The 15750-nt window shown below is 44.2% G+C and overlaps 1 protein-coding gene across 1 annotated transcript in view; it reads left to right on the forward strand.

Moving 5' to 3' along the window:
* The window catches only part of LOC127585632 (ubinuclein-2-like), a 59169-nt gene extending 46082 nt beyond the window's left edge, over positions 1-13087 (forward strand). The window contains exons 16-17 of the mRNA XM_052043245.1: positions 2917-2997; positions 12212-13087. Coding sequence (XP_051899205.1) covers positions 2917-2997; positions 12212-12264 — 134 coding nt within the window. The 3' untranslated portion in view covers positions 12265-13087. The remainder of the gene's footprint in view (positions 1-2916; positions 2998-12211) is intronic.
* The last annotated feature ends 2663 nt before the right edge of the window (positions 13088-15750 follow it).

The following is a 15750-nucleotide window of genomic DNA, read 5'->3' on the forward strand; positions in this document are numbered from 1 at the left end:
TTTCCCAGGGCACCAATGCTCAGCACAAGAGGGCATGCCTTTAAAGTAATGGGTGGGAAGTTCAAGGGAGATATCAGAGGGAGGATTTTTACCGAGAGTGGTTGGGGCATGGAATGCGCTGCCTTGGGCGGTGGTGGAGGCAGGTCCATTGGTCAAATTCAATAGATTACTAGATAATATGCAGAAATTTATTTTAAATAGAGGGATATGTGGGAGGAAGGGGTTAGATAGTCTTAGGCAAGGTTTAAAGGTCACACAACATCATGGGCCGAAGGGCCTGTATCGTGCTGTACTGTTCTATGTTGTAGTTTCTTGCTCTGTTACAAGTTATATACCTACTCTCTAATAATTGGTAATGTGTTTGGTTCTGTGAAGAAGCATAGAGGGTTCTTAAAGACTAAGTTCCTGGGCATCAGCAGTTGCCTTGTATTTTTGTGCCCAGTGTTTGGACTGATGGCTTGTCCCCATTGCGTTTGTGCTGTGGAGTTGCCAAACCCACAATCACCAGGGAATCAGCTGCATAACGACACCATGACCTCTCTCTCCCATTTGCATCACATACCATTTCATCTTGGAAATGCATCTCTGACCTGTCATTGTGTCTGTGTCAAGTCCCTGGAATTCTGTACCCACCACCTTTGTAAAAGCACTTTCATCACACAGACTTCTGTGGTTCAATAAGCTGGCTTACTATCAAATCAAAATCAGTGGGCAACCAAGGTTTGCCTTGCAAACGATGTCTACAGCTCAAGAATGGATATGGTAATGTAATGGCTATATTTTTAAAATTTGACATCAAGGCTGAAGGATCCAAATATCTTGCAAAGTGAGAGTAATGGAAGTACCACTCCCTCCATCTCCCCCCTCCCACAGCCACATTGCCTCAAGGATAGTGATGGATGTGAAATGAACACACAAGGATTTGGTTTCAGTCAACCCACTGAAAGAGGAGCAGTTTTAGTATCTTGCAAAAGGGTTGAAGGGATCATTATTAGTATTAATACTCCAGTTCTGTTGTAAGATCATTGATCTAAAATGTTAACTTTCTTTCCCTTTCCACAAATCTTGAATATTTCCAGCACTCCCTTGTTTTTGTTTCAGATTTCCATTGCTTCTGTATTGGCGTTTCCTAAATTTGAAACCAATAAGCCCCAGGGATGGGCAGGGAGGGTGATGCAATCCAGAACAGAACTGATGAACGGGGCTGTGTTCATATTGATTTAACTGTGAAGGCTGCCCTTCAGCAAAGACTGTTGGTGTGCAGGGAGATGGGGTTAATAGGTGCACGCCAAAGCATGCAGGTGTAAACCTACTGAGCCCAAATTCTGAGCTAGATAGAATGGGAATTGCAGAGAATTGGCATCTATTGAAGTAAGATAGAATAGAGCCATTCAAAGTATGGAGGGAAGGAAGTCTTGAGAGCAGGGTCCCTGGCACTCCCACCTTCTCATGGGAATTTAGCCAGTCTGGCAAAGGATACAAGATGGACAGAAGTAAGCAAACACCTACATCCCTAGCCTTGAGGCAGGAGTCAGGTAGAGGCCAAGTTACCAAAACAACAGGAGCTGCTGTAAGCACATCTTAAATATTCTCCGAATGCTGCCATTTTGCTTCTAGTGGTTCATTATTTGCACATATTCCACTGTGTATTATCCCAGCTTTCATCATCAGCCCCTGGCTTCCTCTTTGATTCCCGGCAGTGACTTATGGTGCAGGTGCTTGATAGCTTCAGGGATATTATCCAAGTAGTCCAGACAGTGACCTTGGTAGGCTATTCAATCAGCATGGTAGGAAGTGACAGCAGAGTTAAATCCACTGACCTGACAATAGGAAATTTGCATTTAAATGTGTTTCACAACCACAAAATGTAACTTTAGTGTACTTGAAATTCTAATGTAGGAGGATGCAGCAACCAGTCTGTGCATAGGCAGCAAAAAGTAAATGAAGAGATAATCTATTATACGTATAACAAGTTGTCTGGGATGTCTGTTAAAGGTTGCGTGCTGTTCAAAATGGTGCCGTGGGATTTTTTTTTAACATTGTTTATTATCTCATGTGAAATTCAGAATCTCAAACCTCACTGTTGTACAAATGTCAACCTCAATTATGTGTGTGATTCTGTGGTTTGGTGCTTGAACCAACCTTGTCTGACTAGAGGTGATAACGTTGCCACTGAGCCATATACAGTCATTGGCATCTATGGATTGCAGCCTTTCTCCCCTCTGTAGCATGATGTTAAAGTCTCAACCACTTTGTCTGCTAAGATCAGCTGCCTGAGTGCTCATTAACCACTTATCCTGTTTGCATGCCCAGGAGCACATCACACAATGGATTTGCCCAGTGAACCATACAATATACTAGAATGATGCTGGGCTGAGGAACAGTTATGTAAAGAGACTGCAGAACCTCGAGTTATTGTCATGATTAGAGAGGATAGAGAAACACTTAGCAGAGATCTTCACATTAATGGGAGGTTCTGACATGAGGTATTTTGATGGAGTAAATAAGGAGCATAATTTCTTTGGCAACCAGAAACCACGAGAAAAATTAATGGTAATTAGGGGAAGAGCCAGTGGGGGAGAACAGGGAAAGTATTTTTTCACAGCAAGATCTAGATTTCACTGCATCTGAAAGGATGATGGGAAAATGTTCGATAGTAGCTTTCAGATGATATTGGTTTGATATTTGAGAAGAAAATATGGGTAGGGCTGTAGGGAAAGAGGATTGTGAGGCTAGTAGGATAGCTCCTTCAAAGAAACAACATCTACTTGACGGGTTGAATGCCTTCCTTTATGATTTATGATTCTAAGTGTACTTTGCTCTCTGTGGATCTGTGCTTTTGGGATAAGGAAGCTTACTTCTGTTTCAAAGCAGGTGGATAAGCCTTGTTAATTCTTTTTCTGTCTTTCCCAACAGATATTTTGAAAGGTTTGCAGTCTAGTTCTACACAGCTTTCCCGATCGAGTGTACCAGCCCACTTACAACAGAGCTACACAGGTACCATTCCACACTGATTACATATGATTTATTAGGCAGGTTCATAGCACAATGGCAGTGTCCTCTTCTAGAATAACTAACGAATCTGCTGGGTGGGTGTTGCTGCTGTGTGGGCGGTGGACAATGACAACTTCAACCTTGGCTTATTGTGATCTGGCATGACGTATCTCTCAGCTGTTGTTCCTAGGGCTGCAATTCAAATCTGCACAATGCTCGAAGACCACTGTCAAAGATCCTCCGTCATATTTGTGGACCCCCAACAAACACTGGCTCAGTTACAGGACCAAAGCATGGTGTTGAATGCAACAAAAATAGCTTCCTTCCAACAGTCTGATGATTCTGCTCATCCCTCACTTATAGAGCAATGTGGCCTTTAAAACTTTGGATTTTGCACTTTATATATACTGATTCAGCCACAGGTGGAGTATTGTATCCAGTTCTGAGCTCCACAATTTAGGAAAGGTGTAAAGATTAGTGAATTGGTTTATTATTGTCACGTGTACCGAGGTACAGTGGAAAAACTTTGTTTTGCATGCCATCCATACAGATCATTTCATCACAACAGTACATTGAGGTAGTACAAGGGAAAAGCAATAACAGAATGTAGAATATAGTGTTACAGTTACAGAGAAAGTGCAGTGCAGGCAGACAATAAGGTGCAAAGCCATGCTGAGGTAGATTGTGAGGTCAAGAGTCCATCTTATTGTACAAGAGGTCCATTCAGTAGTCTTATAACAGCAGGATAGAAGCTGTCCTTGAGCCTGGTGGTATGTTCTTCAAGGCTTTTGTATCTTCTGTGTGTTGAGAGGGGGGAGAAGAGAGAATGTCAGGGGTGGGAGGGGTCTTTGATTATGTTGGTTGCTTTACTGAGGCAGCGAGAAGTATAGACAGAGTCTACGGAGGGGAGGCTGGTTTAAGTGAAGTGCTGAGCTGTGTCCACGACTCTGCAGTTTCTTGTGGTCTCGGGCAGAGCAGTTGCCACACTGAGCCATGATGTGTCCGGATTAGATGCTTTCTATTGTGCATCTATAAAATTTTGTGACGGTCAATGGGGACGTGCTGAATTTCTTTAGCCTCCTGAGGAAGTGCATTTTATTGGCCATGACATCTATGTGGTTGAACCAGGACAGGCTATTGGTGATATTTACTCCTAGGAACTTGAAGCTCTCAACAATTTTTAAAGGAGCTGTAGAAAACATTTACCAGGAGGAGGAACTTTAGTTGCGCAGATAGACTGAAGCAACTGAGATTGTTCGCCTTTGAACAGAGGAGGTTCATTGGGGATCTGATAGAAATATATGAAATCATGAAAGGTATTGACAGAGTAGGTAAAGAGGACATGGATTGGCGGAAGAATCAAAAGTAAATAAAAGTTATTAGGTTAATTGGCTGCTGTAAATTGCCATTAGTATAGGTGTAGTGGTAGGAGAATGAGTTCAGTTGATAGTAAGTGTGAGAGAGTATGTCGCAAGGAAATAAGTGAAATTGTTCTGAGATTTAAGATAGACATGATAGGCCAAATGGCCACCACCTACGTGATGAGAAATGTAAAATGAGGGAAAATCTTACGCAGTAAGTGGTTAAGGTTTTGAAAGCACCATCAAGTGGAGGCAGATTCAACTGTAGCATTCAAAAGGAAGCTGGATAAGTTTCCAAAAGGTAAGAATTTGCAGGGCTGTAAAAAAAAAGGGAGGGAATGGGTCTAGCTGGTATTGGTATTGGTTTATTATTGTCACTTGTACCGAGGTACAGTGAAAAGCTTGTCTTACAAACCGATCGTACAGGTCAATTCATTACACAGCGCAGTTACATTGAGTTAGTACAGAGTGCATTGATGTAGTACAGGTAAAAACATTAACAGTACAGAGTAAAGTGTCACAACTACAGAGAAAGTGCAGTGCAATAAGGTGCAAGGTCACAACAAGGTAGATCATGAGGTCATAATCCATCTCATTGTATAAGGGAACCGTTCAATAGTCTTATCATGGTAGGGTAGAAGCTGTCCTTAAGTCTGGTGGTACGTGCCCTCAGGCTCCTGTATCTCCTACCCAATGGAAGAGGAGAGAAGAGAGAATGACCCGGGTGGGTGGGGTCTTTGATTATGCTGGCTGCTTCACCAAGACAACGAGAGGTAAAGACAGAGTCCGAGGAGGGAAGGCTGGTGTCCGTGATGCGCTGGGCTGTGTCCACAACTCTCTGCAGTTTCTTGCGGTGCTGGGCAGAGCAGTTGCCATACCAAGCCGTGATACATCCAGATAGGATGCTTTCTGTGATGCATCGGTACAAGTTGGTGAGAGTCAAAGGGGACAAACCAAACTTCTTTAGCCTCCTGAGGAAGTAGAGGCGCTGGTGAGCTTTCTTGGCCGTGGCATCTACGCGATTTGACCAGGACAGGCTGTTGGTGATGTTCACTGCCAGGAACTTGAAGCTCTCAACCCTCTCGACCTCAGCACCATTGATGTAGACAGGTGCATGTACACCGCCCCCTTTCCTGAAGTCAATGACCAGCTCTTTTGTTTTGTTGACATTGAGGGAAAGGTTGTTGTCATGACACCATTCCACTAAGCTCTCTATCTCCTTCCTGTACTCCAACTCATCACTGTTTGAGAAATGGCCCACAACGGTGGTGTCATCTGCAAACTTGTAGATGGAGTTAGAGCAGAATCTGGCTGAGTCATGAGTGTATAGGGAGTAGAGGGCTGAGGGCGCAGCCTTGTGGGGCACCAGTGTTGAGAATAATCGTGCCGGAGGTATTGCTGCCTATCCTCACTGATTGCGGTCTGTTGGTTAGAAAGTCAAGGATCCAGTTACAGAGGGAGGTGTTGAGTCCTAGGTCTCGTAGTTCGGTGACAAGCTTGCTTGGGATTATTGTATTGAAGGCAGAGCTGTAGTCAATAAACAATAGTCTAATGTATGTGTCTTTACTGTCCAGATGCTCCAGAGCTGAGTGTAAAGAAGCAGCAATGATTCCTAGAATCCCCACAGCTAGTGAATTGGGAATTTCTGTGCTGGGATTTGAATCCACCTCCTGGCTCATTAGTTCCACACTATAACCAGCTGTGGTCCCTCTCAGTGTTGCACAAGTCTTGTGAATTATCAGCCATTAAACTAGGAAAGTGGTTGGTGTTGCTCAAGCTCCACCTAAATGGACTGCACTTTGGAAGGAAAAAGTGAAGTGAGAGCTGAAGAGTGCAATTTTAAAGCAGGTGCAGGGACAGGACTTGTTTTAAAAAAAGACATTTTATAAATAGAAGCTCAATTTATAAAAAATACAAAGTGATAGAATCATAGAAATTTGCAACACATGAGGTAGCCAATTAGCCCATTGTGTTTGTGCTAGCAGGTTCTGATAAATCTGTTTTAGTTAATTTATGGGCTAAGGTGCTATCAAAGAAGCTATATGCATCTTATAGGTGATGGGCACTGGAAATGAGCTCTGCCAGTAGTGGAGGGAATTAATTTTTTGGTGTATTTGATCAGAATCAGGTTTATTATCACTGACATGTCGTGAAATATGTTGTTTTGCAGCAGCAGTACAGTGCAAAGACAAAAATTACTATAAGTTTAAAAAATTAAATAAATAGTGCAAGAAGGGAATAATGAGGTAGTGTTCATGGACCATTCAAAATCTGATGGTGGAGGGGAAGAAGCTTTCCTGAAATGTTGAGTGTCTTTATCCTGAGACACTTATCTCTAGATTTAGACTCCTGCCAGAGAAAGCAGCTTCTCAATATCAACCCTGTCAATACATCCTGCGAATCTTATTTTTTTATTAAATGATCCCTCGTCCTTTTTAACTCCAGTGAATGTCTGCAGCCTGTCCTCCCAGTACAACTCCTCAAAGCACTAATCAATCTGGTGCGTCCCTACTGTATTGTCCCAGAGGTAAGTACTTAGGTCATGAAGTTTGAGGACCAAAACAGTGCACTCAGTACGGCAGTTGAGATCTTGCCAAAGCCCTGAACAACTGCAGCAAGACTTTCCTATTCTCCTACTCCAAACCGCTTGCAATAAGAACCAGTTTCTATTTGCTTTCCTAATTGTTTGCTCTACCTATATGGTAACTTCCTGCAAACACACAAAATCCCTCTCTATACTATCAATTCCTAGTTCCCCATAACTTAAGAAAATATTCGTACCAAAAAGAATAACCCTACATCTCAAATTATACTCCCATCTTCTTGGCCCGTCCTTGTGCCTTTCTGGACACTTCCATCCTGCTCAACCTTGCTTTGTTTCATCGGTAAAGTTGGATAGATTGTTGGAGACACAAGAGACTGCAGATGCTGGAACCTGGAGCAACAACCAATCTGCTAGAGGAACTCAGCGAGTCAAGCAGCATCTGTGAGGGGAAAGGAACTGTCGACATTTCGGGTTGAAACCCTGCATCAGGACTGGTGCAAGTTAGATAGATTGCTTTCTGTCCTCTCATCAGTCACTAGTACAGTGTAAATAGCTGACCACTGCTGAGCCATAAGTACTAATCCTTGTGCCACTCTATTAGTAATAACTTCCCAACTTGCAAATGTCACCTTCATTCGTACTGTCCTATAACCAGTCGTCTAGCCATGTGAACCCTAAATTTGTGTAAGACCCTTTTCAAATGCCTTTTGAAAAGGCAGATATACTACATTCCCTCCTTCCCCAATAGCTATCCTGGGGTAGTTACTATTTTCAGAATGCTATTGGATCTGTCAAGCACAATTTCCTTTTCATAAAATTCAGCTGACTTCACCTGATTGTGTTCAGGTATCTAGGTGACCCTTTACCATATCTTGCTCTGTAGGATTTTATAAACAACTGATGTCAACGTAACCACTCCAAGGTTACTTAATTTTGTTCTGCTTCCCTCCTCGTATATCAGAAGCACTGTTGATCCACAAGGTTGAGCCATAATGTTACAGATTGCAGTGGAATGCAATTCTAATGCAGGTTAAGGTTTGCTTTGCATCATGTTAGTGTAGTTTTGAGCTGTTAGATCTGTTCTGAATCTGTTATAATTAGAAGGTTGGTACTGATGGACAACATGACAGAGGGCACTCTCTGTTTGAAGTTGGGATTTTGTATCCAAAGTACTGAGCAGTAGTTTCTCCTAACAATCCACTCAATTGGTACATTGGTTTATCATTGTCACATATACAGAGGTACAGTGAAAAACTTGTCTTGCATACCATCCATACAGATCAATTCATTACAACAGTGCGTTGAAGTAGTACAAGGTAAAAACAATAACAGAATGCAGAATAAAATGTTACAGTTACAGAGAAAGTGCAGTGTAGGCAGACAGTAAGGTGCAAGGCCATGATGAGGTAGATTGTGAGGTCAAGAGTCCATCTTATCACACTAGGGGACCGTTCAATAGTCTTATAACAGCGGGATAGAAGTTGTCATTGAGCCTGGTGGTACGTGCTTTCAGGTTTTTGTATCTTCTGCCCAATGGGAGAGGAAGATGACCAGGGTGGGTGGGGTCTTTGATTATCAGAATCAGGTTTATTATCACTGACCTATGTCGTAAAATTTGTTGTTTTGCAGTAGCAGTGCAGTGCAAGACATAAAATTTACCATAAATTACAAAAATTAATAAATAGTGCAAAAGAAAATAACGAGGTAGTGTTCATAGGATCATGGACCGTTCACAAATCTGATGGCAGAGGGGAAAATGCTGTTCCTGAATCATTGAGTATGGGTCTTCAGGCTCCTGTACCTCCTCCCCGATGGTAATAACATGAAGAGGGCATGTCCTGGGTGGTGAGGGTCCTTGATGATGAATGTCGCCTTCTTGAGGCACCGCCTCTTGAAGATGTCCTCGATGGCGGGAAAGATTGAGGCAGAGTCTACGACCCTCTGCAGCCTCTTTCAATCTTGCACATTGGAGCCTCCATACCAGGCGGCGATACAACCAGTCAGAATTCTCTCCACCGTACATCTGTAGAAATTTGCAAGAGTCTTTGGTGACACTCCAAATCTCAATCTCCTAATGAAGTAGAGCCACTGGCATGCCTTCTTTGTGATTGTATCAATGTGTTGGGCCCAAGATAGATCCCCTGAGATGTTGACGTTCAGGAACTTGATTATGTTGGCTGCTTTACTGAGGCAGCCAGAAGTGTAGACAGAGTCCATGGAGGTGAGGCTGGTGTGGAAAGATGCATCAAGATCAAATAGACAGCTAAGGACAAGGTCAAATAAATTATTCCTTTGTAATATTTGCTTGACCATTCTCTGGGTAACCTTCCCAATCTGGTGCATCCCCAGTTGTTACTGAGGAGAACCTTACAGGATGAGTGTGCCTTCACTGTGTCCAAATCAGATCCATTGCTAGGCTGATGCCGGGTGCTTCATCCACTTACCTTAGTGTGGCTTTTGTTGCTCTTCTGACAGAGTTGAGTGATCCATGGTGTTATGAAACTGGAGTTGTATGTAGCCCAGCCCAAGTAAAGATCGCACATTTCCTTCCCTAAAAGGCAATGAATATAATGGATTTTACAGAAATCTGGTTGTCTCACAGTCACATGATGCCAGCTTGTAATTCCAGTTATTTTTAATTTAACTGAACTTCAAATCAGTTGAGTTCTTGCAATTTGAGCTCATGATTCCACATCACTAATTAGCTTAGACAGGCATCTTGGTCGGCATGGATGAGTTGGGCGAAAGGGCCTGTTTCCGTGCTGTATAACTCCATGAACCTAACCCAGATCTCTGGATTGCTGGGCCATCAGGAACTCATTAACTGTCCTCATCAGTTTCAGCTCCCCTGAAGTGTCGTGTTCAAGTGTCAGAATGTCAAGGAGAGGAGATTTACTAAAATAGTAACAAGGCTCATTGGAGCCACTGCCTCACAGTGCCAGAGACCCAGATTCAATCCTGACCTCTGGTGCTGTCTGTGAATATGTGGGTTTTTCTCAGGTGCTCTGGTTTCCTCCCACATCTCAAAGACCTGCTGATTGGTAGGTTAATTGGCCCCTGTAAATCACCCCTAGTGTGTAAGTTAGTGTCAAAGTCTGAGGGAAGTTGCTGACAAATGATATTGGCTTATTATTGTCACATGTACCAAGATACAGTGAAAAGCTTTTGCTTGCTCCATCCAGACAGATCATTCCATACATAAGAACATCAAGGTAGTACAAAAGGGAAGAGAAACATTGCAGTATAAAGTGTTCCAGTTACGGAGAAAGTGCAGGGCAGTTGGACAAATAAAGTGCAAGGGCCGTGATGCGCTAGATTGAGAGACCAAGAGTTCATCTTTAGCGTACAGGGAGTTCGTTCAAGAATCTGCTAACAGCAGGATAGAAGCTGTCCTTGAGCCTGGTGTATCTTCTGTCTGATGGGAGGGTGGAGAAGAGAGAATGACTGGGATGGGAGGGATCCCTGATTATATCGGCTGCTTTCCCAAGACAGTAGGAAGTGTAGACAGAGTCATTGGAAGGGAGGCTGGTTTGTGTGATGGACTGGGCTGTGTTTGCAACTCTCTGAAATTTCTTGCGATCTTGGACAGAGCAGTTGCCATGCCAAGCTGTGATGCATCCGGATAAGATGCTTTTGATGGTGCATCTGTAAAAGTTGGTGGGGGTCATCAGGAACATGCCGAATTTCCTTCGCCTTCTGAGGGAGTAGAGGCGTAGGTGTGCTTTCTTGGCCATAGTATCTACATGGTTAGACCAGGACAAATTGGTGGTGATGTTTACAGCTAGGGACTTGAAGCTCTCAACGATTTCCACCTCAGCACCACTGATACAGACAGAGGCGTGTACTCTGCCCCGCTTCCTGAAGTCAATGCCCAGCTCCTTTGTTTTGCTGACATTGAGGGAGAGGTTGTTATCTTGACACCAAGCCACCAGATTCTTTATCTTCTTCCTGTACTCCGCCTCATTGTTGTTTGAGATCCAGCCCACTACAGTGGCGTCATCTGCAAACTTGTAAATGTGAATAATGTGGAGAAAATAAAAATGGGATTAATATAGGATTAGTGTAAGTGGGTGGTTGATGGTCGGAACAGACTCAGTGGGCTGGAGGGCCTATTTCTGTGCTGTATATCTCTAGGAATGTGTGGGCACAGGTGCAACCGGGGTAATGGGCAAAAAGCTGGAGGAACTCAGCGGGTCAGGCAGCGTCTCAGTCGAGTGTTCCTCCAGCTTTTGGAGTGTTGCTCCAGATTCCTGCATCTGCAGTCACTTGTCTCCACAGGTGCAACTGGGGTTGTTTTCCTTAAAGCAGAGAAAGAAAGTTAAGGGGAGATTTAATACAAATGCTTAACATTATGATGGACTTATATAGGGTAGGATTTTTGATGATACTTCACTGGCTGGAGGGTTGAAGCTAGAGGACAAATTTAATGAAATCGGCAAAAGAAACAGAAGCAGGATTAAATTTTATATTCAATGAGTTATTGAATATACTCTCAAAGTAGTGGTAGCAGGTGCAGTATAAGTTTTTAAAAGAGCATTGGATTAATATTTAAAAGTTAAAATGCAAGGTCGGAATGCTAACCCAACCTCCAAAGAACTAGGGAGATAAATGCCACAGCCTTATTGCGGGATGATTTGAATATTAAAGTAAGAAGACTCACTGTTGATGCAGTTTCAGTCCCTTTATTTGAAGGACAGATGTACCTTGCAGGGATTACAACAAGGTTTCATGGATTGTTTCTTGGGATGAAAGGGATGGCCTGTGAAAAGTGACTGAGTAATTAGTGGAAGAGATGATCTCTCTGAAACGTGTAGAATCCTTAAAGAGTTAGATTGCATAGATGTAAAGAAGCAGTTTCCCTTGGCTAGATCGTTCAGAATTAGTGATCACTCTCTAAGAATATGTTGTCATCCATTAATGGCTTAGGTGAGAAGAATCTTCAAGACCTAAAGATTTTTGAGAATGAGGCCAAGGGCATGGGAGTTCTTTGAGATGAGTCCAGGGACAGGGGGATACAGTGGGGGAAAAGGGGTTGAGGTAGAAGATCAGTAATGATCAAGGGGCCACATGGCCTGTACTGGGAGACGATGCAGGTCTACAGCAAAGGAGCAGGGCCATGGGACTAATTAGAAATCTCGATCAGAGGTCAGCAGAGCCACGATAAACCTGGTCCCCTCCTTGTTCTGTGACTGTGTATTCCTGAAAATTTGTTTATTACTTTGAAGTATGATGTAAATAAATTAATAATTTACATTATGAGGGAAGGTATTAAACTCCGCTGTTAATATTTGCACTTTCTTCCACTGTTCAGATGGCAACCAAAACCAGGGAGACTCTTCGAAGGTCCAGCGGAAATCACAATGACCTCAAAGAACGGAGTGACACAGGACATGTTGGATTGAAGTCTCCTGATTGGTCCAGTTGCCTCCATTTGGAGGCCTCTTGCTGGGTACATGACTGAGGGCGTTTTCCTTTCGTTATGTTTATAAAACTTTTGACCCAGAGCACTGTGGGAAAGGGAACATATTTTACCAAGTCAATTTACAAATGGGACCTAACTAAGCTGGAGCTGGGACAGGCCAATCTGTCCGTCAGCTCATCTGCTAACCAGGAGGACTTCAGCCGTGGATGAACTGAGATGGTGAAAGAGGATTCCAAAGCATAAGGTTACTCAACAAGCACAGCATTTATTCCACAAGATGTGTAGCGCAGACTTGGGGATGGGGGCAGAGACCTGAGGCCCTGGCAGGAGACAAAGGAGGGGGTGTGTGGGGGGGGAGTGTGAGGGCCAGAGAGAAAGGTGAGACTAGGGGGTAGGAAGCAGGAGGCCAAGAGGGTCAAGGGGAAAATTGAGACCAGAATCCCATAGGTACTATAGATGGGGGAAGGAGGGGAGAGCGAGATCAATGGAGAGTGTAAGGCCCAAAGGCATGAAGTGAGAAAGAATCCAGGACCCGTGAGATGTGAGGTCTGGGAGAAGAATTGTGTGTGAGGGGTGGGGGGGATGGGGCAGGTGGGGCAGTGGCGGACAGAAAAGGGAGTCGAGTGTGTGGTCAAGGGCTGAGGAGAGAGGGGCTGGTCTGAAAGTGAGATTGAAGGTGGTACAGCATTAGTTGAGCAGGGAGGAGGGAGAGTGCGAGGCAGGGGAGGGGCAAGGGAAAAGGATGGGAGGGGCTAAGGTGGGTGGTGGGACAGGGAGGAAATAGGGGATAGTGGGCAAGGGAAATGGAGTTGGTGGGTGAAGATGGATACAAGAGAGGGGCCAGGTGGCAGGGAGGTCTGGGCAAAGGAGCAGATACAGTGAGAGGGAGAAAGCAAAGCGGGGGGGGGGGGGGGGGGGGGGGGCTGTTGAGAGGTGGAAGCAGATCAGGGGTGGAAAGGGGGCGGGGGGGTGTTGTGTATTGGGGTGGACAGGTGGAAGAGTGTTGAGTGAGGTGGGGGTCGCTGGGGAGTGAAAGAGCTTGGTGGGGGGCTGGGGTGAGAGTGATGCGGGGCCTGGAGCAGTGCAGGGAAGAGACTGAGGCCAAATTGAGCCGTGGGCCCACATAGGGTGTGGAACTGAGTGAGGTCCAGGAGAATTGCAGGGTGAGGCTGAACATTAAATTGAGAGCTCAAGACAAATGACTGTTTATTACATGTTTTATTTATCCAATACCCAGTGAGCCTTATGTACAGATAGTATTGAGACATTGAAATGAAGTTTGGGGAGCTTGAGGTGTTTTTGAATGCTAGTGGGGGCTGTGGACAGGGGTGGGTGCCTTAACCTAGTGGGCAGAGTTTTCTCTGTGGGCACTGGATGGGTCGTGGTCCTGACATTCAAACCCATCCTCGAGTTGGTCAGTCATTGGTTGGAATGCCCCAATAACAGAACTTGATTATTGACACGTGATTAGCAATACTGCAGATCAGGCAAAATGTTGATTGATAACTGGGTGTCAGGGAGCAGGAAGAACTGTATGAACCACTTTGTGAGGGCTTTGTCAGCCCAGAACCAACTTCCATTGTAGTTCAATACTTTCCTTTCTTTCAAAGAGGGATGCATCTTCTGCTGACAAGGCAGACTGTATCACATAGACTATATTTAGCTGCTGGTTACATGGCCACCTGTGCCTGTGGTGTCTCTTTCAGCAGTTCTGGCCTCCCTTTGGATGTGGAAGGTTCCTGTACTTTATATTGTGGCATACATTTAGTATGTTTGGGTTTCTTGATGTAATCTGATGAGGGCTTTCATTAATCAACACCCAAACAGTTCCATTCCTTGGAAAAAGTCGTGACATTTGCTTAGATTGTACAGTGTGGTGATTAACAGATGCACACCTTTAAAAGAGGTGAAATATTAAACTACATTCCTACCAACTTTAAGCATCTGGTGTCCTTGCTTGAAGTTGGAGTTTAACTTTGGGTCTTTATACTGATTGAGATTTGACCCGGCTTTTGAAACTGACGCTGACTGGTTTGGTTCTGTGCCTCTGCTGATATTGGACAGGGCGATACTCGGAGTTCTATCCAGTCCTATACCTTTCACAAGAGACAAGAAGCGTGAGCTTTGCCTTGTGCTCTAAGCCTAGCTGGACATGGGCACTAGAATGAATAAAGCTGCAACGTACAGAGATACCCTCTGCTTGAACATCTTGTAAGCACTCCCTACTTGTCACGCTGGCTGCTCAGCTGCCCGTGCTGGAATGTTGTATCCTTGATACAAATGGAGAGGAGAGGAGATGCCACAAAGAACAACGTGGGTGTGACACCATCCCTCACCCCCATCAGCCCTATCCTTTGACCCTTTCCTGCTCTAGATTACAGGGCGCAAAAAAAATGACTGGGGTTGGTGGAGAGTGGAATGAGGTTCCACCCAGAGTCTTCAGTGGAAAGCGCTGGCCATGTTGAATTGGGACCACGAGGTTAACTGGGATTTAATACATCCACGGATCATTTATTGTTAAGACTGGGGAGATGAGGTGGGGGAAACCCTTTTATCATTGTCTGTTGAAGGCAATGTGGCTGAATAAACCATTCTCTTTTCCAAACCACTTCAACAATGGATAGAGCATTTTTAGACTAAATGAGGGCTTCTTTTCCCCACCTTTTACTTATCTGTACTTTAGCTTCCGCCACTTGTATATAAGCCGCACTTCCATATGTGATTTATATCCATAAATGTTGTGTGATGACTCATACACCAAATACCATCCCAGCCACATGTAGCACACAGTGAGAGACAAACCGTGGCCCCCATGTTTGTAGCTCAGTGGTTTTAACATATTTCTTTCTCTCTTGAGCTTTCTCCTTTCTGATATTTAGAATATTCCAGTGCCAGGAGTTAACAGTTGCCCTTGATCAGGAGTCTGTGAAGGCAGAGAGAGAACCCACATGTGTGCACTAAAAGTCAGGCAGATCTCACTCCTGAAACCCACTTGGGTCAAATTGCTGCCAGTGTTCTCAATGGATGAAGGAGATCTCCGTCTCCTTCCCTTGGCCTTGCTGAAAGCATTAGATAGCATTCCGGATCACGGGATCCACCCACCTCCTAAGCCCAAACCAACTGGTGTAAGTATCTGGCATGGAAAGGTGGCGTATTCTTAAAACATGACAACTTTTTAAAGTGGTTGGATTATTTTCAAAAGAATCTGATTTCTCAAACAGCAACATTCGTGTCTGCAAAAGCAAAATATTGTAGCTGCTTGAAATGTGAAATCAAAACAAAACAAAACAAGGTGCTTGTCGTGGGGCAGGATCAGTGGAGAGGTTTCGGCTCAACAACAGGAGCTCTGCTGAAAGCTCAAAGTCCCAAAATGTTAACAGCACCTGTATTACTAAAGGTCTCAAGTAGCGACATGTCCCGAGGGAGTT

Source organism: Pristis pectinata, chromosome 33, assembly GCF_009764475.1.
Source record: "Pristis pectinata isolate sPriPec2 chromosome 33, sPriPec2.1.pri, whole genome shotgun sequence".
NCBI lineage: Eukaryota > Metazoa > Chordata > Chondrichthyes > Rhinopristiformes > Pristidae > Pristis > Pristis pectinata.